Raw genomic sequence first — 22,883 nt, 5'->3', positions numbered from 1 at the left:
CCATGGTGGGTTTTGCTCCTATTTTTAGGTCGGTTGTCCTTCTACTGAGTTGTAGGTGTACTAGGAAGATCTAGACGTATTTTTAGGGATAAAGAGGATAGGGTGGTGGTGGTGGGAGGGGCGTGTTCCAGGACAGAGGCGTTTTCCCTGCAAATCTCACCGACAGAGGATGCTGTCACTCTGTATTTTTGCTGGGGATAGCCAGGGAGAATTGGCATTTCATTGTAGGTTTAATTTGCGCTTCGCTCAGATGGAGTGAGACTGAGCATCTTTTTAGCTGCTTCCAAGCCATTCGCATCTCCCTCCCGTGGACCACCTGCTCATCTTTTCATCCCTCGCTCCTCCTCCGAGGATCTACTTCTCCCTCTCTTCACATGTCTTCTTTCACATTTCTGTCTGAGAACCCCTTCACACCTCGGTATTCTCCTCTTCTTTTCCCGTTTCTCTCTCTTCTTTCCTCTCCCTTTCTTCCCTCCAGGTCTCACCACCTTCTGACATCACATCCTCCAAGCTCCTAGTCTGCTCTCTCCCCTCTCATCTCCGGTGTCTCTCCAATGCCGCCTTTTCTTCCACCTCCCCCACTGCCCCTTCTCTTTTCCTGTTTGTTTCCTACTTCCCATGACATCTCAGCTCTTCTAATTGTTCCCTCCTCTCTCATCTTTCCAGTCCCTCTTTCCAGTGATTCTAACACCTGCCTCTTTTTAAAACATTTTTATTTTATTGAAGTATGGTTGGTTTACAATGTCGTGTTAATTTCTGTTGTACAGCAAAGTGATTCAGTTATACATACACATACATTCTTTTTCATATTCTTTTCCATTATGGTTTATCACAGGATATCGAATACACTTCCCTGTGCTATACAGTAGGACCTTGTTGTTTACCCATTCTATATATAACAGCTGGCATCTGCCAATCCCAAACTCCTAATTTATCCCTCCCCCCACCTTTGGTAACGACAGGCTTGTTTTTCTATGTCTGTGGTCTCTTACTGTTTTGTAGATAAGTTCATGTCTATCCTTGTTTTTAGAGTCTACATGTAAGTGATATTGTATGATATTTGTCTTTTTCTTAGTTATTTCACTTCGTATGATGACCTCTAGGTCCATCCACGTGGCTGCAAATGGCATTATTCCTTCTTTTTTATGACTGAGTAGCATTCCATTGTATATATGTGCCACATCTTTATCCATTCATCTGTTGATGGACATTTAGGTTGTTTCCACGTCTTGGTATTGTGAATAGTGCTGCTATGAACATGGGGCGGGGGGTGCGTGTATCTTTTTGAGTTATAGTTTTGTCCAGATATATGCCCAGGAGTGGGATTGCTGGATCACATGTAACACCTTCCTCTCCCTCCATCCTTGTTTCTCAGTGGAGACACAGCAGGGACCTTTCTCCTCTCTGCCATCTCTCCCCACTCCCATCCTCTCCTCTGTTGAGAAGCACAGAAGGTGAGACCCGTCCCCCCACCCTTTCTCTCTCTTCTCCGACTCCTGTCTCTGGTGTTCCCCTGAAGGCAGCACATTCTGGCCCTGCGTGGGACCTTGTGGCAGTGATTTCTGGGGTGTGTGTGGGGGGCACCCTCCTGCAGAGCTCCTGAGGAGACAGTGAAATCAGCCGGCTGAACCCTTGGGAAGCCTGCAGGAAGTTGCCCTCCCACGAAGTCCTATTTCACTGTCTCCAGGGAGGTCCTGGGGACCTTGAGGACGGGGATCTGCCAGGCTTGAGCAGGGGCTGCAGGAACAGGTGTGAGTCTCCCCTTCGCCCTTCTGTTTGGACCTGTGTGACTTTGGGCAAAGGACTCCACCTGTCTGAGCCCAGCACCTGCTCATCTGTACGCAAGGTCTGTGAGTAGCTGACCAAGGGCTGCCCTGGGGTGGAAGGAGGTAGCTTGGCTGAGGCTCTGCTGGGAGGCGGGGACTCACCCCAGGGGGTCCCCACGCGCTGCTCACTGTCTGGGTCCCCTGGGGGTGGGCCTGTGTCTTGGGGTGGCAGTGAGTGACCCATTGGTGAGGTATGTAAGTCCTGGCTGCCTTGGGGCCTCTGGGGATGGATGAGGAGCTGTGACAGGGACACAAGCTCTCAGGCAGAGAAGTTGGCTCCGGTCAAGTTTTATTGGACCCCCTTTCAGCCTGGGGCTCTTCACAGTTGCCGGGCTGCCTGTACCCCTCTCTCCCCCGGCCGCAGCTCTGTCCATTTGCCTGAGGGAAGGAGGGAGGGTGGGCAGAAGGAAGGGGCTGGAGACAGATCATCTGCCCCTGGGGTGGGGCCCTCCCTGTCTCCACAGAATCGGCCCAAGGGTCCCCAGTCCAGCCGCCCCACGAATCCGAGCTGCCGGGTGCTGGGGCAGCCCCTTGTGGTCAGTCCTCGGCCGGCTACGTGGCTGGTGTGTGCCCATTGGCCATCCGCCTGGCTGCCCGGCTCCGAGGGCCATCGGTGGGGGCTGCTCCGGGCCGGTGAGCCGCCCTGTTCTTCAGCTGCGGGTACTCCTGGGCTGCCTCCCCATCGCTGGAGTCTGACTCTTCCACGTCGCTGCGAACATCCTTCTCCATCTGGGGAACAGGGAGAAGGGAGGAGGCGCGGGGCGGGGCTGGGCTGGGCTGGGGGCTCCAGGGAGGCACAAGCTAGCCAACCCTTGCCCGGCCCTACCTGGTCTTTCTTTTTCTTTCTTTTTTAAAAATTATTTTATATGTATTTACTTATTTAATATTTATTTATTTTATTTATAAAAAGTTTTGGGCTACATGCACGGCATGTGGGATCTTAGTTCCCCGACCAGGGATCGAACCCACACCCCCTGCACTGACAAGGCGGGGAGCCTTAACCATTAGACCGCCTACCTGGCCTTTCTTTATGAAGCTGTAGATCATGCGAAGGATAAGGCAAGACCAGAACACGTGCAGCAGCTGTAGCGTCATCAGAAGCACGTTGAAAAAGTAGTAGCCGAAGAAGGGGCCCGAGTTGGCAATGGACTCGTAGTATGTGGTATAGAGGATCCTACGGTGGGTCGGCAGGAGGGAGAGAGGCAGGGGTTCACTGGCTGCTGTTGCCCCCAGTCCTAGGAATCTCTAACTTGCGTGACCTTCCCTGCTCCAGAACCTTCTATAGCTCCCCATTACCCACCCCCAAAGAATGATACCTGTGCCCTTCAGCTGGGCATTTAAGTACCCCCCCCCTCACCTGGTTGTGTTAAATTCAAAGAATGAACAAGCTGGACAACTGGCCGGTCGTGACTGTAAACCCCAAGGGGGTGCTTAGTGTCCCAGCAGCTCTCCTGGGTGGTCCTTTCACACCTTCTCAGATCCCTCCCCCTTCCCTCCCACTACCACCTTCACCCAGATCAGCTGTAGGGTCATCAGTGACCCGCCTTGATCAGACAGCAGGCACCCAGCTGGCCTCCCTCCTCCTCATGCTCTTTCCTCACGTGCCTGCAGGGACCCACACTCCCATGCGCCCACTTCATGGCTTCTCCCTCTCCATCTCCTCTGCAGGCTCCCCCGACCTGCAAACATCAGGGGGCCCCAGGACTGGGCCTCTCTGTCCACACCTGGTCTTCGGTGACCCTGTCCAGTCTCGCGACTGCAAACACTGGACACGGACGTCTCTCCCAGAACCCCAGGCTGGTGTCGACTGCTTCCTCCACTTTTCGGTGGTGGTGCCTGAGGGGCATGTTGCAGACCCCTCAAACCCGGCGCAGCCAGAGCTAAGCTCCTGATCCTCAAGCAGTAACTCTGAGCCCGTTCCCATCTCATGATCCTTGAGTCATCCCCGAGTCCACCCACTTCTCTCGACTGCATTGGTCGAGCCCCAACATTGCCCACCTGGACCAGTGCTGTCGCCTCCTCCCTGGTCCCCCAGCTCCTGCTCCAAACTCTTACCAGCTATTCCCCCCGGAGCCACCAGAGGGAGCCTGTGAGTACTCGAGTCAGGTTCCCCCCATCCCCTGCTCAGAACCCTCCAGGGCTCCCACCTGGCTTGGGATAAAAGCCCAACTTCTCCCCAAGGCCTATAAGACCTTGCATACTCTCTCCCGTCAGCTCTGTGCTCTCCCCTCGCTCTCTCCCTCTTGCTCACTCTGGTCCTGCCACACGGGCCTCCTCTTTGTTCCTCCGACATGCTGGGCATGGTCCTGCCTCAGGGCCTTTGCAGGTGCTCTTCCCACTGTGATCAGTAGTTTTCTCCCTCACCTCCCTGCAGTCTCTATATGAACGCTGTCAGTGAGGCCTTCTCCGACCACCCTGTTTCCAGCTATCCACACAGTTCCTGTGACCTTCCCAACGTTTTTTCTCTTTAGCACGATCACTGCCTCACATATTCTGCAGTCTACTTGTTTGCCTTATTATATTTCCCCACCTGCCAGTGTCAGCTCCAGGTGAGCAGGGACCTTCACGTTGTTCCCTCTGCTTGTTGCAACAGGCTCATCAAATTGCCGGGCAAAGACTTTAGCGCGTGGGGCCCGACGCTGTCTCCCAACCCATGTTCCAGGCACGCGGCAGGGGATGATGACTAAGCCCAGTTTTCTGTTTCTCTTACCTCTGGGCCTTTGCATATGCTGCGCCCTGTGCCGGGGACACCCTTCCTTGCCTCCTCCTGGAAACCTCCCAGCCCACACCCCAGCTATCTGGATCGGGGAACCCGGGAACCGAACCGAGAAACGAAGGGTGAGGCGGGCTTTGATCTCCGCCTTACCGCCGCCCCCCACCTCCCCAACCCCCGGCGGGAGGGCTGACTCACTGGGTGGGGAAGAGCACGAGGCGAGTGTAGAAGAAGACCAACGAGAAGATGATGAAGAGAGCGTCGCACACGCGCCGCCAGTGCGTGTAGTTGAACAACTTACAGGCCTGGAGGGGACAGCAGAGAGAAATAAACCTGGGGAAGCACGCGGGAAGGGCGGGGCGGGGCCGAGAAAGGGCGGGGCCTCTTCCCAGGGAAAAGGTGCCTCTGCCTGGGCCAAGTGAGTTGGGGTGCGTGGTCTGCGGATGATGGGGGTTGGGCCTCACCTCCCAGGAAGACTGACAGGGGGTGGGCCTCAACACCAGGGGCACCTGGGAGGGCGGGGGGCTGGGAGGGGTCGGGCTGCGCCAGGCGCACCTCCAGCAGGTAGTCGGAGGAGTCGTGCAATAGCAGCACCAGAGAGCCGATGCGCAGCAGATTCGTGCTGTAGGAGAAGACGATCAGGGTGATGGTCACAAAGTGATGTGCCACCTGCTCCTTGAAATCCTGCGGGAGACGGAGGGTCATAGCCGGGATGAGGCTGGGGGGCCGGAGCGGCCCCACCCCGCAGGGCTGGGAGCAGGCCCTCCCAGGGGGTTGCTTGGCATGTGGACCCTACGCCTCCTGCCTGAGACACCAAGGGTCTCTGGGAGTGGGGTGAGGCCACCCCTCTCCTCCTGGAACTGGGTCACGACCGCCCCAGGCCAGACTCTTGGCCTGGCCTCACCTTGCGCTTGGTGTCGAAGGGCAGCGTGATCAGCAGAGAGACGTAGAAACTCAGCTCCAGGAGATACCAGTGGTACAGGGCCGGCTTCAGGGGCTGTGGCAGGGAGTGCAGGGTTAGCTGTGGGGAGTGGAGGTTCCCACGGGACATGGGGCATGGGGTAGGGCCCTCCCCATTTGCTCAAACCCATGACACATGAATCCCAATGAGTGAGGAAGGCATGAGCTCCCCATCCTTAGAGGTAATCAAGGGCAGTGGTTTTGTGGCAGCTCCTGCTTCCAGCGTGTCCTGACTCCTGGCCCCTCTCCATTCCACACGGGAGCCAAAGAATAGAGTGGGATTCAGGGGGGGGAATGATGGTGTGATGTCCAGCTTTGGCGCTCTTGCCTGTGGCCACAGGAACTCTGCCCTGATCCTCCCACTAGCCTCCAAACACCACCCCTCCCACTCACCTGCTGTGGGTAACTGTCCCAGCACATTACCGGCGTCCACAGCCACGATTCCTGCAGGGACACGGGAGTCTGAAGTTGTCCAGAGGTTAGAACCCAGCCCCCCCAACCCCCCAACCCCAGGCCTGGGGCCTCCTCAGGCCTCCCTGGCCCTTGACATGCTGCTGTCACTCAGGCCGGCTGTTTCCTGCCTGGTTGCAACTCCGCTCTCACTGTAGACCAGGGGCTGATTCAGAATCCCCAGCCCCGACACACAGTAGGTCCTCTCAACAGGCACCCATGGAGCGAACATTCACCACGACCTGGCCTCATTCCCTCCACCCTCCCTCTCTGTGCCTTGGCACACGCTTCCCCCTCCGCCCGAACCCCACACACCCCTTCCCAGTCCAGTCCAGGCCCAGCGCATACTAGGTGCTTGAGGGATAGGGCAGGTGAGCTGTCAGGTACACTCACGTGGTAAAGAACCGAGATTCCACCGAGGAAGGAGCACAGATAGAAGGCGAGCCTCCAGCTGCAGGTGGGGAGGGAGCCCTGAGGCAGCTGCCAAAGGGCCAGGCCCCCCGCCGCACCCCCAGACTCCCCCTTCCCGGCCCCACCCTGGGCTTACCTGGCCTCACAGAACTTCTTGGTCAGGCAGGGCCGGTCCTGGTTCCGGCGTCTCCGGAACCAGTGTTGGGTCTGTCGCAGGGTGAGCCCACACTGGGTCGCCAGGAGGCTCATCTGGGGCTGGGGAGGGAGTGATGGGGGCCAGGGTCACAGAGGTGGCCTCCCGCCCCTGTCCCAGGACAGGCAGGACCCAGCTCTGCTCCCCCCCCTCCCCTATAGCCCCAGACCTCGCCTGTGGGGTGCTCTACCTTTGGAGATGGGGGAGTAGGGGGTTTCACAGGGTGGGGGTCTCCCCAGAAAGAGGCCTTATAAAAACCCAGCTCTGCTCACAAACACCCCCTCTAGAACCTCCCCCAGGGGACCCAAGCAGGCCAATGGGGAGGGAGGAGGGGGTCGGGGATCTCACCTCTGTGGGTCTCTGCCCTTCCATAAGGAAGTGTTTCTCCAGCGTGGCATTGGGCTTCACCGGCCTCCTGGTCTGGTTCCGCACACCCAGCCACCGGCTCAGGGGCAGGCCTATGAATCTGGGTGTAGGGGAGACACAGCTTGTCAGTCCAGGTGGGGAAACGGGGCTCGCTGGGCCGCATTTTAGGACCCTGGAGGTGGTAGCCTAGCTGTTGCACTGCGCCCAGAGAGGAAGCTGGACTGGTCTTCAAGGTGGGGGATGAACAACTTTGGCGGTACCCAGGCACCTTCACTCCATCCCAAACCTCGATGCCTGTCTCATGATGGCCTGGGTCCTGATCTGCCCCTCCACCAGGCTGGGGGCCCCCCCGCATGGGCAGAAGCAGGTCTGCTGCTTCTCAGGCCTCCCTCCACCCAGCATCCCCCCCCTCCCTTGTGCATACTTGGAGGAGCCGGGACCCTGGTGAGTCAATTACCACATTGCCCACAGAGGGGCCCTCAAGACCAGGGGTCGGGACCAAACTGCATGTCCACCATCCTAATATCACCTTTCACTGGGGGAAACTGAGGCTCAGAGCAGCCCAGCAAGGAAATTATTCCAGACTCAATTGTGGTGGGGGGCAGGTGGGGGTGGGGTTGGGACATGACTGCCATTTACTTAGGATCTGCCAAGCATGTGTCCAAGTCCACCTCGTGTGCTGGCTCACTTAACACTATTATTGTCCCCATTGTCCTGATGGGCAAACTGAGGCTCAGAGAGGCCAGAAACACGCTCAAGGTGACACAGCAAGTGAATGGCAAACCCAGGATTCATTTTCCCTTAACAGGGAAAACCTCTGCCTTTGTTTGACCCCAGAAAAGCTACTTCCAACCCCACTGCCCTTTAGAAAGGCAAGGGATGCCTTTGGGAGGAGTTAACACTGCCATCTCAGCTGGAGCCACTGGCTAAACAGGTGGGAAAATAGACCCAGCCTTCAAGGCCTGGCTGAATTGGGCCTCCCAGAATCCCTCAGGCAAAGCCTCGATCCTTGCTGAACTACCTGCTGTGTGACCTCAGGCAGGTCATTTGACCTCTCTGTGCCTCCATTTCCTCTTCTGTAAAATGGGGATAATAACAGTACCACCTCACTGCATGAGGGCTGAGTTAAGACAAACAAACTGCTCAGAGCAATGGGTGGCACCGAGGAAGAACCCAAAGTGTGTCTGGTAAATGCAGTGTCAGTGGACATGCCCTGGGTTCCCCATGTCCAGCCTGTGTCCTGGGAGCCCAGACCCTAGGAAGCTCCTCGTGAGTGGGAGAGTCAAAGCAAAGTGTAGAACGCTCGCACGTCCCTGTGGTCAAAGAGTGGGACAGAGGGAAGGACCCGAAGTGAGGGCCAGAGGGGGTTAAGGGCTTTGTGGGGAGAGGGTCAGGGCAGGCTTCCCTGGAACCCAGCCTTGAAGGAACTGCAGGGGAGTGAGTGCAAAGGCCAGAGGGTCGCAAAGAAGGTGGGGGACCTGGAGGAAGGGGAGGGGGAGGGGCCCTCAGGCATGGAGGGGGAAGCCGGGGGAAGCGGGGGCAGGCCCGGTGGGGGTAGGCCATGGGGGCAAGGCAGGTCTGGGAGCTGTGGCCGCAGCATTAGTCAGGTAGAAAAGGGTGGGACCACCTAGGTCAGAGGAAAGGGACCCAAGAGCTGGACAGCCAGAGAAGGAGGAGGAACTCCAGTTCGGGGCAGCGTTTGGGTCACATGAGAAATGACTAAAAATCCACGGGGTCTGGCAGCCAGGAGGGCGCTGGGAACGGGCAGGCGGCATACACTCGGGGGCCGGGTGCCAGGCTGCAGGAGGCTGGGGGTGAGTGGAGGGGGGCCCCAAAGCGGGGGGGGGGGGCTGGAGTGCCTATGCCCCTTCCTTTGGCTAGAAAGGGGAGCGGGAGAAAAAGGTGGTAAGGGAGAGGACAGGAGGTGGGGATGGGGGAGAGGTGCCCGTACAGGGCAGAGGGAGGAGGGAGTGGGCAGGAGTTCCTTCGCTGACTCACTGGCCTCTGCAGACCCATCCTAGGTCAGCCAAGCAGGCACATCCCCTCCAGGGCCCCCACTTGTTTTCTGAAGATGCTAGCACACCCAGACCTGAGCTGCCGCCAGCATTCCAGGCATCAGAGACCATCGGAGTGGGGGTGGCGGCAGCTGGGGGCAGGATGAAGCCCAGAAAAGCACTCTGACTCAAAGCCAGGCTCCGTCCGGGGACACATGAGGATGAAATCACACAGATGGGAGAGCGCAGGGCGGGTGCTGCGCACACACGAGTGATGACGGGGTCAACCTGCCAGGGCACAGCGGACACTCACCTCTCGAAGGTGAAGCGCACGGCCACCAGGGCCAGAGCCAGGGGCAGGGCCATCAGCATGTCCCGGGGGTGGGCGTAGACCAGGCCATCGCGGTCCTCCAGTACAGCCCATGAGTTGTTGGGTGGTAGCCAGAACCTCTCCTGCCATAGCCACTCATTCAGGCTGGACCACATACTGTGGACACAGGGTCCAGTTAATGGAGAACTCTGCACACAGGACAGGTAGAGTGGGAGGGCCCAGCACCTCGCCCTCACACCCCCCAGCGCCTAGCAACCTGAAGTTTATTAGAGCCAGTGTTCAGGACAGACTTGGGCTGGGTGTCCTCAGGCAAATGACCTGACCTCTCTGAATCTCAAGTTCATCTGTAAAATAGGGACAGTAATACCCACCTGTCAGCCCAGCCTGCTACGGCACACGAAGTGCTTAGCCCAGTGCTTACTGACCCTTAAATATAGCTCATGACAGGAGTTATTATTCTGTACTCTACAGACAAGAGAACGTTGGCCAGAATCAAGGGAGTGGCCGCTCGGGGTCACGAACTGGAGTTCTCAAAATGTCCGGGAAGGTTTTCTGCCACTGTGGGAAGGTGCCTCTGATACAGCCCAAAGACGAAGGATTTAAGGAAATCCACAATTCTCTCCCTGGCCGACCGTCCGCACACGGACTCCCCCTGAGGTGTGAATGTCGGCTCTCTCGCTCGCTATCCCACGAGCCCGGCTGCAGCTGGGCGAGACAGCCTACTGCGTGATCGAGCTTGCTGCCAGATACTGAAGCAGTGGCCAAGGTGGGCCAACTTTCCACCAAGAGCTGCTGGGGAGCTGCAGTGGGGCCCAGCTGTCCCGAGGAGCCCACATAGCTTCTCCTGTTCCCAAGATTTAAGACTAAGTGCCCCAACCCCACACTGGTGCCCACTTGCAAAGTTTGTTCATTCATTTGTTTGTCCATCCATCCACCCACCCACCCACTGTCCATCTGCTCATCTGTTCATCAGTCCACCTATTCATCTGTTCGTCCATTCAGCCGTACCGTCTGCTTGCCCACCTGTACACCTACCCAGCCAGCCAGCCAGCCAGGCTGCCATCTATCCACCCACCCACCTACCTGTCCATCTTCCCATCCATCCATCCGCCTATCCATCCATCCATCTCCCTGTCTGTCCATCCATCCATCCACCCACCCACTGTCCATCTACTCATCCATCCATCCGTCCATCCATCCACCTGTTCATCTGCTCATCCAGCCAGCCATCTGCCTGCCCACCTGTACCTCTATGCGTACAGCCATCTGTCCATCCATCTGTTCATCCACCCACCCATCCACTCATCCATCCATCCATCCACGAGATATCCTCTGAGTGGCCTGTACATGCCAGCCTGGGGCTGGATGTTGGGGACACAAGCAGGGAACAGAGCAGACACATTCCTGTCACCATGAAGCTCACAGCCCAGCAGGGGGAGGCAACCAATACACAAGTAAACGGATTCCTAAATAAATAACACAGTGCGATGGGCCTGGTAGAAAAGAAACAGGGTGGTGCGATGTATCAAGGAAGGTCTGAGCTAGGTCTCAGCTCATACACCCTCTGAGCTGAGACCTAGAGGTGAGGAGGGCCTGGGTTTGTGCAGAAGAAGGTAGTGGTCCTGCAAAGGGGGCTGGGAGGGGCTTTGCAGAGAAATGAGCAGCAGGTACAAAGGCCCTGAGGCAGGACTGAGTAAAACGGAGTGTTGGAGGACCAGTGAGGATTCCTGTGTGTCTGGAGCAGAGTGAGCAAGGGGAGAGCCGGGGGAGGGGACGGGGCAGGTCATGCAGGACCTGTGGAATTTGGATGATCTCCTCCAACATTTTATGATGAAAAATTTCAAACCCACAGAAAAGGTGAATTTACAGTGAACATCTATATACCCACCACCAGACTCTCCCATTCACGTTTTGGTCTATTGCTTCATCACACATCTGCCCATGTATCCATCCATCCCTCTATCCACCCACCAGTGCATTTCTCGGTGCATTTCAAAATAAGCAGCTGGGGTGGGGGGAGGGATAAATAAGGAGTTTAGGATTAAAATATACACACTATTATATACAAAATAGATAATCAACAAGGACCTACTGTATAGCACAGGGAACTACACTCAATATCTTGTAATAACGTATAATGGAAAAGAATCTAAAAAATAAATATATATATGTGTATATATATAACTGAATCACTTTGCTGTACACCTGAAACTAACACAACATTGTACATCAACGATATTTCAAGAAAAAAAATTTAAAAAGCAGCAGACATCAAGTCACATCACCCCTACATATTTTCACCCTGCAGATCATTAAGGAGAGCTCGATATTGACGAATGTGTTTTTTTTTTCCAAGGTAAAATTTACTAGAGCAAAACGCATTCATGTTAACTGTACAGTTGCTGAGTTTTGACAAATACACGCACCTGTGTAAGCCAACCTCCGGCCACAAACACTCCCATCCCTCCACAAGGTTCTCTCTTGGGCCCCTTCCCAGTCAGCCTCCATCTCTACTGTCCAAAGCTAACGTCTGCTCCCGTTTTTTTTTCCATCAGGGATTACTTTTGTCTGTTCCAGAACTTCATATAAATGGAATCACAAACCCCGTCTTTCTGTCTAGCTTCTCTCACTTGTGTAATATTTTCGAGATTCATCCCTATTGTTCCAAGATCAGTAGCTTCCTTCTTTTTTTAAAAAAAAAAAAATTTATTTATTTGGCTGCGCTGGGTCTTAGTTGCGGCATGCAGGCTTCTCTCTGGTTGTGGCGTGTGGGCTCTAGAGCGCACACGCTGGGGCTCAGTAGTTGTGGCATGCGGGTTTAGTTGCCCTGCAGCGTGTGGGATCTTAGTTCCCCGACCAGGGATCGAACCCGTGACCCCTGCATTGGAAGGTGGATTCTTAACCGCTGGACCACCAGGGAAGTCCTGAGCTTCTTTTTTTTCTTATTCCCTGATCTTTGGTACCAAATGAATATACGACGATTGGTTATCACTTGCTTGTTGCTGGGTGTTTGGGATGCATTCAGCGTTGGGGAATTACGAGCAAAGCTGTTCAGAGCATTCACATCCGAGTCTTGTGTGAACAGAAGTTTTCCTGTCTCCTGGGTCCATCCGGAGGAGTGGAATTGCTGGGTCATTCTGCATGTTTTCCTTCATAAGCAACTGTGCTCTGGGGCGGCTGTACCATTTTACACTCCATTTCGTGCAGTCTGGGAGTTCTATGGCCCGTGTTTTTATTTTAGGTGAGATGGCAAGCGGGGGGGTGGGTGGGTTGGTTGCCATACAGGAAGTGGCCTTGGAGGCCAGAATGGGGGCCCACCGAGATAATCCAAGATCGTTCCCCCCATCTCAAGGTCAGCCGATTAGCAACCTTAGTTCCATCTGCAACCTCACTTTCCCTTTGCCACGTTAGGTAGCGTATCCCCAGGTTCCAGGATTAGGATGTGGACACCATTAAGGGTGCATTATTATTGAGAAAATTCACTGAGTTGTGCATCTATGTTGTGGGCCCTTTCTCTGTGCAGATTAAAATGTCTGCCTTGGGGCTTCCCTGGTGGCGCAGTGGTTGAGAATCTGCCTGCTAATGCAGGGGACACGGGTTCGAGCCCTGGTCTGGGAGGATCCCACATGCCGCGGAGCAACTAGGCCCGTGAGCCACAACTACAGAGCCTGCGCGTCTGGAGCCTGTGCTCCGCAACGTGAGAGGCCGCGACAGTGAGAGGCCCGCGCACCGCGATGAAGAGTGCCCCCGCTTGCCACAACTAGAGAAAGCCCTCGCACAGAAACGAAGACCCAACACAGCAAAAATAAATAAATTAATTAATAAACTCCTATCCCTCAAAAAAAAAAATGTTTGCCTTGAAAAAGTCTATGATTCTGCTAAAATATGACACAAATGAACTCATCTATGAAACAGACTCACAGACATAGAGAACAGGCTTGTGGTTGCCAAGGGGAGGCGGGGTGGGGAAGGGATGGAGTGGGAGTTTGGGGTTAGCAGATACAAACTATTACATATAGAATGGATAAACAACAAGGTGCTACTGTATAGCACAGTTAACTATATTCAATGTCCTGTGATAAACCATAATGGAAGAGAATATGAAAAAGAATGTGTGTGTATATATATATAACTGGATCACTTTGCTGTACAGCAGAAATTGACACAACATTGTAAAGCAACTATACTTCAATAAAATACGTAAAAAAAAAAAAGGTCGATGATTCTGATTTCAATTCCGACAGGTGGGTTTTTTCCCCACATCACCTCTGACACCAGCTGTGTATCCTACAATTCAACTCAACTCTGACACCATCTACCTGGAGATACACCAGTTGAGGGCTCAGTCGCACAAGGCTGTACCCATCCCACTTCAGACGCCAAGCTTCTGACCAACTGGCCATAGATGGAGGTCCCCACGAGCCCTCCTTGGTTTGATTAATTTTCTACAGCAGCTCACAGGACACAAACAGTTTACTTCCTAGATGACCGATTTATTATATAAGGATATATAACTCAGGCATAGTCAGATGGAAAGAATCATAGGGCAAGGTATGCGGAAGGGGGCGGAGCTCCCACGCCCTCCCCAGATGCACCAGTCCCTGCACGTCTCCACAAATCTCGCGTTCATCAACCTGGAAGCTTTCCGAACCCCCATCCTTAAGGGTTTTTATGGTGGCTTCATTACATAGTCGCAGTAATTAAATCCTTGGCCACTGGAGGTCCAGGGGTGGGAATGAAAGTTCCAACCCCTTCATCAAGAGGTTGGTTCCCCTGGCAACCAGTCCCATCCTTAGGTGACCTGAGTGGGGGGCTTTCCAATAGTCGCCTCATTAACATAACAAAAGGCACCTTTATTCCTCTTATCGCTTAGGAAATTCTCAGGGTTTTAAAAGCTCTGTGCCAGGAACCGAGGAAGGCCAAATATCTACTTCTTATTATAAATCACAATATCACCAGTCAAATACAGAAAAAGAAACATTCTCAAGAGTCTGAGGAACTGGGTGAACCAGGATGGTGAATGGATTTGGGGGCAGGAGGTGGGTTTGGTGTTGGACAAGACAAGTTGGGGGGATGTGTCAATGAAAAAATATTGCCTGCTGTATCAGTAAGCAAAGGATGTTGCAGCCAACAAGCCACATTACAGCTGCTGTCCCCCTTCCCCCCACGGTGAGTCCTGAGGGAACTCAGGATGGAAGCAGGATGCCTGCCATCTAGCTACACCCACCCACGACAGTGCACCCCGAGGAGACTCAGGATGAGAAAGCACAGATTACTGGCCCGGACAGCTGAGGTGCATATCAAGGAAATGAATTCAGTAAGCCCAGATTCTTGCATCTTCCCATACAGAGAAAAGCCCAGAATTCCTTAACTTGAGCTATCTGGTTTTCTTTTAATTAACAGTAATCTTCTGATGTTCTGACTACCTGGTCTTTGTTGCAAAAACCCCTGTATATATCCGGGCTCCTCCCTTACCTCTCTGGAGCAGTTCCCTAGAGCTACTGAGTGGCCTTCTTCAGGGCTATAGTCCCCAGTAAAGACCCAACAAAACGTAAACTCACAGCGCTCCTGTTGTGCATTTTTCTTTAAGACAGGTGTGCGGGGAATTCCCTGGTGGTCCAGTGGTAAAGAATCCGCCTTCCAATGCAGGGGATGCGGGTCTGATCCCTGGTCAGGGAACTAAGATTCCCACATGCCACGGGGCAACTAAGCCCGTGTGCCACAACTATTGAGCTTGGGCGCCTCAACCAGAGAGCCCACGAGCCGCAAACTACAAAGCCCACGCGCTCTGGAGCCCACACGCCACAACTAGAGAGAAGCGCGCACGCCGCAAGAGCCCTTGGGCCGCAATGAAAAGATCCCGCGTGCCTCAACGAAGATCCTGTGTGTCGCAACTAAGACCTGACACAGCCAAAAAAAATAAAGAAAAAAAAAGAAGATTATATCATCTGCAAATAGATAGTTTAAAAAAATGTTAAAAAAAAAAAAAAAAGACAGGCGTGTGACAGTAGCTAGTTTAGACCCACAAGGCTCAGGAGGCCCGGACAGAATAGACAGTTGGACAGGTGGATGGGGGAACTTCTGCCCAGGTGGTTGATCGCTCTAAAAAGAGATAAATTAGGAGTTTGGGATTAACATATACACACTACCATGTATAAAATGATAAACAACAAGGACCTACTGTATAGCACAGGGAACTATACTCAGTATCTTGTAATAACCTATAATGGAAAAGAATCTGAAAAAAATATATATATATATATACACACACACACGCACACACAAACACACACATAACTGAATCACTGTGCTGTACACCTGAAACTAACACAACATTGTAAATTGACTATATTTCAATTTTTTTTAAATGGTTTAAAAAAAAAAAGAAACCAACTTCACTAACAGGCAAATTTCGCTTGATCCCATGCACCCACTGGGGCATAACTGCACACACCCAGCCCGTAATTCCTGGCCTCACTCTCTACAGCCTCCTAGCAGGAGCCACACCCACCACAGGGCATCTATAGCCTTCTCCTGAGGGGCCCTCCCACCCATCTGAAGACCCCCAGCCAGCTAGAGATACAAGTGGGCAGTGCAGATGCCCAGTGCAGATATAAGTGGGCTGGGCATCCTGGGAAGGCCCCCAGCCAGCTAGAGCTGGAGCCAGAACCCAGGGGTCCAAGCCCCCAGCCCCATGTTCTTCCCCCCACCCAAGATCGGGTCCACCACAGCCATGGTGCTAGCATGTCATGATGAGCTTTGGGGACAAGTGAGAACACACAAGAGCAATGGCATCTCGTAATCCCAGGCCTCTGCCCATGTCCCCAGCCTCAAAGCCCACTATTCACTGTTTGACACACTCTGATACAATCACACACACTGTATGATTTCACACACCCCAGCCTTTACAAATACTGTCCTCTGCCTAGAATGCCCATCTAATATTTATTGTCCCATGCTGGGTGCTGAGGACATAAAATGGTGGGGAAAGCTGGCAAGGTCTCAGCCCTCATGTCTGTCTGGCAAACTCCTATGCATCCTGCAAAACCCAATTCAGTTGCCACTTCCTCCTGGAGGCACCTCCTGATTGCCCCTACTTCAGATCCAGTTAAAGCACCCTCTGCCAGCTCTGCCTCATTCACTGTGACATTGGAAGCTGGCCAGGCAGTCTTTTTGGTGGGGGGGAGGGTGGAAAAGGAAGGAAGCATGACCAGCCTCAAACCCCAGTCCCCTCAGCTGAAGCAGGCATCGTCCTTTCTGGTCCTCAAGTCAGAAGGGCAAAACAGAAATGCACTTTCCAAACCTGCGAGCCTTCCAAGGGGGCTTCAGACTGACACAACCTAACTGCAGAGGTCTTGGCCTTGGACCTCCTACCCTTTCTGTAACCTGTGTCTGTCTGTTTGCCCACCCCCTTTGCCCTCTTGATAAAGAAGGGACTCTGAGGTTTGAGAAGTCACCCATTTCCTTGCATTGTGGTCGAGCAGGCCAGTGAGCCTGCATGTGGAACACATGGGCAGTGTCCGGCACACAGAAGGGGCTCAGGTACGGCTGTAACCAGGCATCCATGACCAGCAAGGTTCAAACTTCTCTTCCACTCCTGCCCCTGACAGATGCCCTCCTCCCGACGGGCAGGCAGAAACGAGGGTCAGGGAGGCACTCCTCCTCAACTTTCATTTTTCCTCTTTTGGACCCCGGCTCCACTGCTCATTCCCTGTGACACTCTGCCTCCTTGGGCCTCAGCTGCCCCATCTGAAAAATGGGTACAGCCAGATCTTCTGCTTTACTGCACCGTTGTGGGGGCTCAGGAAGCTAAGCAGTTTGTGAATGCTCCATGCTGCTGTTGCAGTGGATTTGATTCCTGCCATTTACCCATCATTGACCTTGTCATTGACCTTGCCACTCAGTGTTTCAGTTCCCTCATCTGTAAAATGGGAATAACAATGCCCCCTGCCTCCACACGGAAGGGATTGGGAATAATGCCTGGGGTGGAGCGAGCACTAAGTATAACACAGTTACAATTAGCAGTAGAGAGGAGGGGGCAATGGGGAGCAGTCTGGAAAGGAGGGTGCTGGTCTGCGCAGGTTCCCAGTGGTTCTTCCTGGACACACACCCCACCGCCCCTCCCCCAACGCCCACCCCGGCCTCTGCAGCCTTTCCTTAAAGCTGTAGCGAATGAATGAGCCCGCGCTGGCTCACCCAGGGCTGCTGAGGAGTCACTTGGAGAATCGCCAAATGGGTGGCCGGTCTAGCCTAACCAGCCTGAGGCTTCCTCCTCCTCACCGCACCCTGCCCCCTCTCCCCAGCCGGGTCTCCCAGCCCCGCTGCTTCTTAAAGGCACTTTGGTCCCACTCCCAGCCCTGCCCCTGCCACCTGGGAGCCAGACTCTGATAATCCTTCTTAGTGGCTAAAAATATCCCCAGATTGGGGAAGAGAGAGAGAGAGAGAGAGAGAGAGAGAGCGCGAGCAGGGCTTTGTGCTGACACGTGGAGGGGGCAATGAGCACAGGATCCCGGTCGCTCCCCTGGACCCCCAAAGGCCCCAGCACTGCCCAGCACAGCAGGGCTGTGCACAAAGGTTGGTTTTATTTTAAATCTAGCTGGAAGTGTAGGACTTGCCCGGGTTGTGAAAGAAGGAAATCAATTCATACGCCAGATGTCTGGGTTGCCCAGGGAAGAACAGACACACACATGCACACTCACCCGGCCCCTGCAGCCTCGCCTGCTGCCCGGGGTCACCTGACTCCTTCGGCTGGAGGCCCAGGCAGGGAACACATGATGGACTAAGTGGGGGTTATTTGTAGATAACCACAGCCGCCCCTGCACTGGGCCCTGGCTCCTCCACTCTGGCCTCTCTGAGCAGGGTCCCTGCGGGGTGCTAATGACCAGAGATGCAGCCAGTCCAGGAGAAACCACCTTCAAGGACCCTAAGGAGGGCCCCAAGTCCAGGGCTCTGCCTCGACTCGGCCCCTCATATTTAGACACACTCCTGCCCTCCACACTCTGGCCCTGTTAGTATCCCCACCCCACCCCCACCTCCCCCACACTAGCTCAATTTACTGTAATGGCTGCTTGGTGGGATTCCAATTCATCAAGCTCATTCCTGCTTCAGGGCCTTTGCATGTGCTGTCCTCCCACACAACCTCTGTCTCATCATTCACATCTCAGTTCAGAATTACCTCCTCAGGAAGCCTTCTCAGATCACTACCAAAGAAGCCACCATATTCTACCATCTTCTTACCCTATTTTGTTGCTTCAGCCCCCTCCCCCCACTTGATCTGTTTTCTTATTCACTTGTTTGTCTGCCTCATCCCAAGACATAAGCCTCAGGAAGGCAAGAATGTTGTTTAGTCACTGCTGTATCCTCAGGGCCCAGGACGATGGTAAGTACCAACTAAATGTTTGCTAAGTGGATGAAAAAGCAGGTAGAACAGACACATGGACAGGTGGGTGGATGGGAGGACTCTGGCTCAGGTGGTCAAACCTTCTAGGAAAAGAAACCACCTGCTTTATTGGGCAAGGTTAGCTTGATCCCCATGGTGTAGGTCCACTGCCTCCTCGTTTCAGAACTGGGAAGCCAGAGGCTCAAAGCAAGGAGCAGCTGGACGCAGGTCACGCAGCCAACAAGGGAGTGAGTCAGAGCTAGAAGCTCTCCAGGGTGGGGAGGGAGCTGCTCTGCCCACCAGTGAGCTCAGGGCTCACAGGCCTGTCTCTGCCTATCAAGGTTTCCCAGGGAACAAGGTCCTACACCACCACCACCCCTAAGCTGTCCCCGAGCCTTTTCAGGGCCCCAGAAGCTCACACAGGATTGAACTTCGCTTTCTTAACATCTATACCACCCCCCAACCCTGTCCCGGGCAGACTAAGGGGTCTGGGTGAGCCAGGCCATGTCCCCCAGAATCCGCAGCCCACTGGCCACCCCTCCTCACCACAGCCTACACCGCCACCCCTTGGTGATGCAGCCCCCTACTGCCCCCCAGTAAAGCAGCCAACAGTGGGGCCATGAGGGTTGCTTTGCAGCTGCCTGGGGGCTGACAGTGGGGTCCCCGACCTCCTGGAATCTGCTCCCTCCCTCCTATAACTCCTGCACTACCCCACACCCAGGTGCTAGGGTTCCCAAGAGCATCCCCCAGCAGTCCAGGCCTTTACATAGGTGGTGCCTTTTTCCGGAAGTGCCCACACCCCCTTCACTGGGCCAGTGAAGACCTGGGTCGGATTCAATTCCCTCCTTAAGAGGCCTTTTCTACCCCTCCCACCCTAAGGAAGCAGAGCTCCCTCCGTAGCCCTGCCCCACCCCACCCTAGGTCTTTCTTCAAAGCTTCTGTTCAGCCCTGGCTGGCCCCAGGGAGCTTAGAGAGTTGAGTCTCTCCCACTACCAGAGAGGCAGAGTCAGACCAGGAAGAGATCTCTGGGGTCCCCAGCATCACCTAGTGTGCGTGTGTGTTGGGGGTTCGGTCAGGGAGGTTTCAAGAAGGACTGAGGGAGGAGAGGGGAGCAGGTCTCTGGAAGTTTGAGGAGGGAAATGAGCAGGCCCAGCCCCAGAGGCAGGCCGGGGTGAGGCAGCAGGATCTGATAGGTTACCTGCACGGGACTGGGAGGGATAAAGCATACAGATGGGAGTGTAAGGGGAGCTCGGGCTATTACAGTTGAAAAAAAAAAGAACAAAAACAAAACCAACACGACTTTATTGAACGACATGCAAAAACCATGCATGTCTAAAGTGTGTGATTCAATGCATTTGACATATGTACCTACTGGTGGAAATCATCACCTCAATCAAGATAATGAACATATATATCCGTCACTCCCCCATATTTCCTTATGTCCCTTTGGAGTTCCCCCCTCTCTCCCTTCCAGTGAGAGCTGGAAGCAACCTGGATGTCCAATGCTGGGGAGCAGAAACCTCAGGATTCCATACTATGAAATATTACATAAGTGTTTAAAAGAAGGAGAAGATAGAGTTTCCCTGGTGGCGCAGTGGTTCAGAGTCTACCTGCCGATGCAGGGGACGTGGGTTCGTGCCCCGGTCCGGGAAGATCCCACATGCTGCGGAGCGGCTGGGCCCGTGAGCCATGGCCGCTGAGCCTGTGCGTCCGGAGCCTGTGCTCCGCAACGGGAGAGGCCACGACAGCGAGAGGCCCGCGTACCGCAAAAAAAAAAAAAAAGGAGAAGATACAATACAGATAAATCTGGAGGACATGATGCTCAGTGAAATAAACCAGTCTCAAAAAGACAGATACTGTCTGATTCCACTTATAGGAGGTCCCTAGAGGAGTCAAATTTATAGAGACAGGAAGTAGAATGATGGGTGCCAGAGGCTGGCGGAGGGGGTGGGGAGTTAAGTGTTTAATGGGGAGAGAGTTTCTGTTTGGGGAATATGAAAAAGTCGTGGAGATTGGTTACACCACAATGTGAATATACTTAACAATACTGAACTGTGCACTTAAAAATGGTCCAGATGATAAACTTTTTGTTATATGTGTTTTACCACAGTTAAAAATTTTTTTCAATTAAGAAAATATCAAATTGGGACGAGGGGAGGAGGAAAAGCTCTATGTTCACGGACTTGGGAGGATCACTGAGTGGAAAAAAATGAAAGCAAAATGCAGACAGACACTAATGGCCTCATATGTAACTCATGTAAATGGAAAACCACCAAAAGAGTTCTGTCTTTGGTAATAGCGGAGTTAGCTGCATCAGAACCGCCCTCTCAGAGATAACAATGATAAACTCCGGACTACATACTAAAAACCTACCTGAAAGCTCTGGTGCTGCCATATGGTATCCATTAGCCACATGTGGCCATTTAAAGTTCAATTAATTAAAATTAAATACAATTTAAAATTCTGTTCTTCAGTTGTATCAGCAACATTTCTACACTCAATAGTCACGTGTGGCTTGTGGCTACCATATTGGGCGCTATTGGTGTCGATACGGAACATTTCCATCATTGCAGAAAATTCTACTGGGCAGTACTGCTCTAGAGAGTGACCAAAGATAGGCAGAAGTTGGAGGGGAGTCTATACCTGGCATAAGGGAACAGCACGGGACGAGTTTCCCATTTTTCACTGTTATTTACCGGAAATAGAAACTAGATTGAAAAATGAGACGACAGAGCCCAAAGAGACCACAACAGTTCAACAATGGAGTAGAACATGCAGGAAAGGAAAAAGCCAAAAAAAGAAAAAAAAAAAGAGTCCAAATTCTATCCAAAAATGCTGTGCAAGTCTCTTGCTAACCCTTAAACCATGTGCAAGGCAGACTCCCACCAGCCCGGCTAAAGCTAAAAGTAAGATAACACCTGCCTCTCACTACAGGAAAACAGACTTTGGAACTTGAGTCCAGACAGTTTAACTGCCTATGAAAAAAAAAGAATCAATGTTCCTCAGAGGAGCACAACAGAATCCAGAGTGTCTACAATTTATCTTTCACAATGTCCAGCATACAATCCAATCCAAAATTACTTGACATGTGAAGAAACGGGAAAACATGACCCATACTCAAGAAAGAAGGAGATTAATGGGGACTGACCTTGAGGTGACCCAGATGTTGGAATGAGCAGATAAGGACTTTGAAGCAGCTATTATAAATATACTCAAGGGGGCTTCCCTGGTGGCGCAGTGGTTGAGAGTCCGCCTGCCGATGCAGGGGACACGGGTTCGTGCCCCGGTCCGGGGAGATCCCACATGCCACGGAGCGGCTGGGCCCGTGAGCCATGGCCGCTGAGCCTGCGCGTCCGGAGCCTGTGCTCCGCAACGGGAGAGGCCACAACAGTGAGAGGCCCGCGTACCACAAAAAAAAAAAAAAAAAAAAAAGCAGAAATTATAAAAATGCACCAAATGGGGATTCTAAAACTGAAAAATACAATATTTGAAGTAAAAAATTCACCGTGGACTCAGCCATGAAAAAGAATGAAATGTTGCCATTTGCAATAACATGGATGGACTTGGAGGGTATTATGCTCAGTGAAGTCACACAAAGACAAATGCTCTATGATATCACTTATATGTGAAACCTAAAAAACAAAATAAGCTAGTGAATATAACACAGAAGAAACAGACTCACAGATACAGAGAACAAGCTAGTGGTTACCAGTGGGGAGAGGGAAGGGGGAGGGGCAAGACAGGGGTAGGGGATTAATAGGTACAAACTACTATATATAAAATAAATAAGCTACAAGGATATATTGTACAACACAGGGAACATAGCCAATATTTTATAATAAGAATAAATGGAGTATAACCTTTAAAAGTTGTGAATCACTATGTTGTACACCTTAAATATACAATATTGTACATCAACTATACCTTAAAAAATATATAAACAAAATGCAATATACATGGTGCAAGGGAAAAAGAAGAAGGAAGCATTATTTATCCAGAGAAAAAGGGAAAAAAAATTTTCCCACTGTGGGGTTGATAGTTGCTTGGAGATTGTAGAAGACAGAGCTAACTAGTTTGGAGAGAGATAAAAGAAAATACCAAACAGAAGAGAGAAGAAAAAGGGGCTCAGAGGGGGCACTTCCGGCTGGCAAGCAGCCCCCCACTCCCGGCTCACCATTTATGAAACTAATTCCCAGTCAAGGTCAGCCCCCAAGATGCTGCTGCTACCCACCTTCCAGGCCGGAGGGAACTGTGGGCTCC

At 52.9% G+C, this 22,883-nt stretch overlaps 1 protein-coding gene across 3 annotated transcripts in view; it reads right to left on the bottom strand.

Annotated features, from left to right (window-relative positions):
- Window positions 1-1,388: 1,388 nt before the first annotated feature.
- The window catches only part of CERS4 (ceramide synthase 4), a 31,376-nt gene continuing 9,881 nt past the window's right edge, over window positions 1,389-22,883 (bottom strand). For 2 of the 3 annotated variants that reach the window (XM_004277312.4, XM_033400990.2), the window contains exons 2-11: window positions 9,227-9,400; window positions 6,902-7,019; window positions 6,497-6,615; window positions 6,343-6,400; window positions 5,893-5,943; window positions 5,444-5,536; window positions 5,095-5,223; window positions 4,738-4,844; window positions 2,844-3,000; window positions 1,389-2,555 (exon numbers count right to left, since the gene is read on the bottom strand). In XM_004277312.4, coding sequence (XP_004277360.1) covers window positions 2,379-2,555; window positions 2,844-3,000; window positions 4,738-4,844; window positions 5,095-5,223; window positions 5,444-5,536; window positions 5,893-5,943; window positions 6,343-6,400; window positions 6,497-6,615; window positions 6,902-7,019; window positions 9,227-9,399 — 1,182 coding nt within the window. In that variant the 5' untranslated portion in view covers window position 9,400 and the 3' untranslated portion in view covers window positions 1,389-2,378. Of the gene's footprint in view, window positions 2,556-2,843; window positions 3,001-4,356; window positions 4,404-4,737; window positions 4,845-5,094; window positions 5,224-5,443; window positions 5,537-5,892; window positions 5,944-6,342; window positions 6,401-6,496; window positions 6,616-6,901; window positions 7,020-9,226; window positions 9,401-22,883 lie in introns of all 3 variants that reach the window. The other variant, XR_007476245.1, reaches the window with a different exon arrangement.

The sequence above is a fragment of the Orcinus orca genome, chromosome 3, assembly GCF_937001465.1.
Source record: "Orcinus orca chromosome 3, mOrcOrc1.1, whole genome shotgun sequence".
In the NCBI taxonomy this organism is placed as follows: domain Eukaryota; kingdom Metazoa; phylum Chordata; class Mammalia; order Artiodactyla; family Delphinidae; genus Orcinus; species Orcinus orca.
The sequence above is the reverse complement of the archived record's forward strand: the minus strand, read 5'-3'. Positions and strand labels throughout refer to the sequence as shown.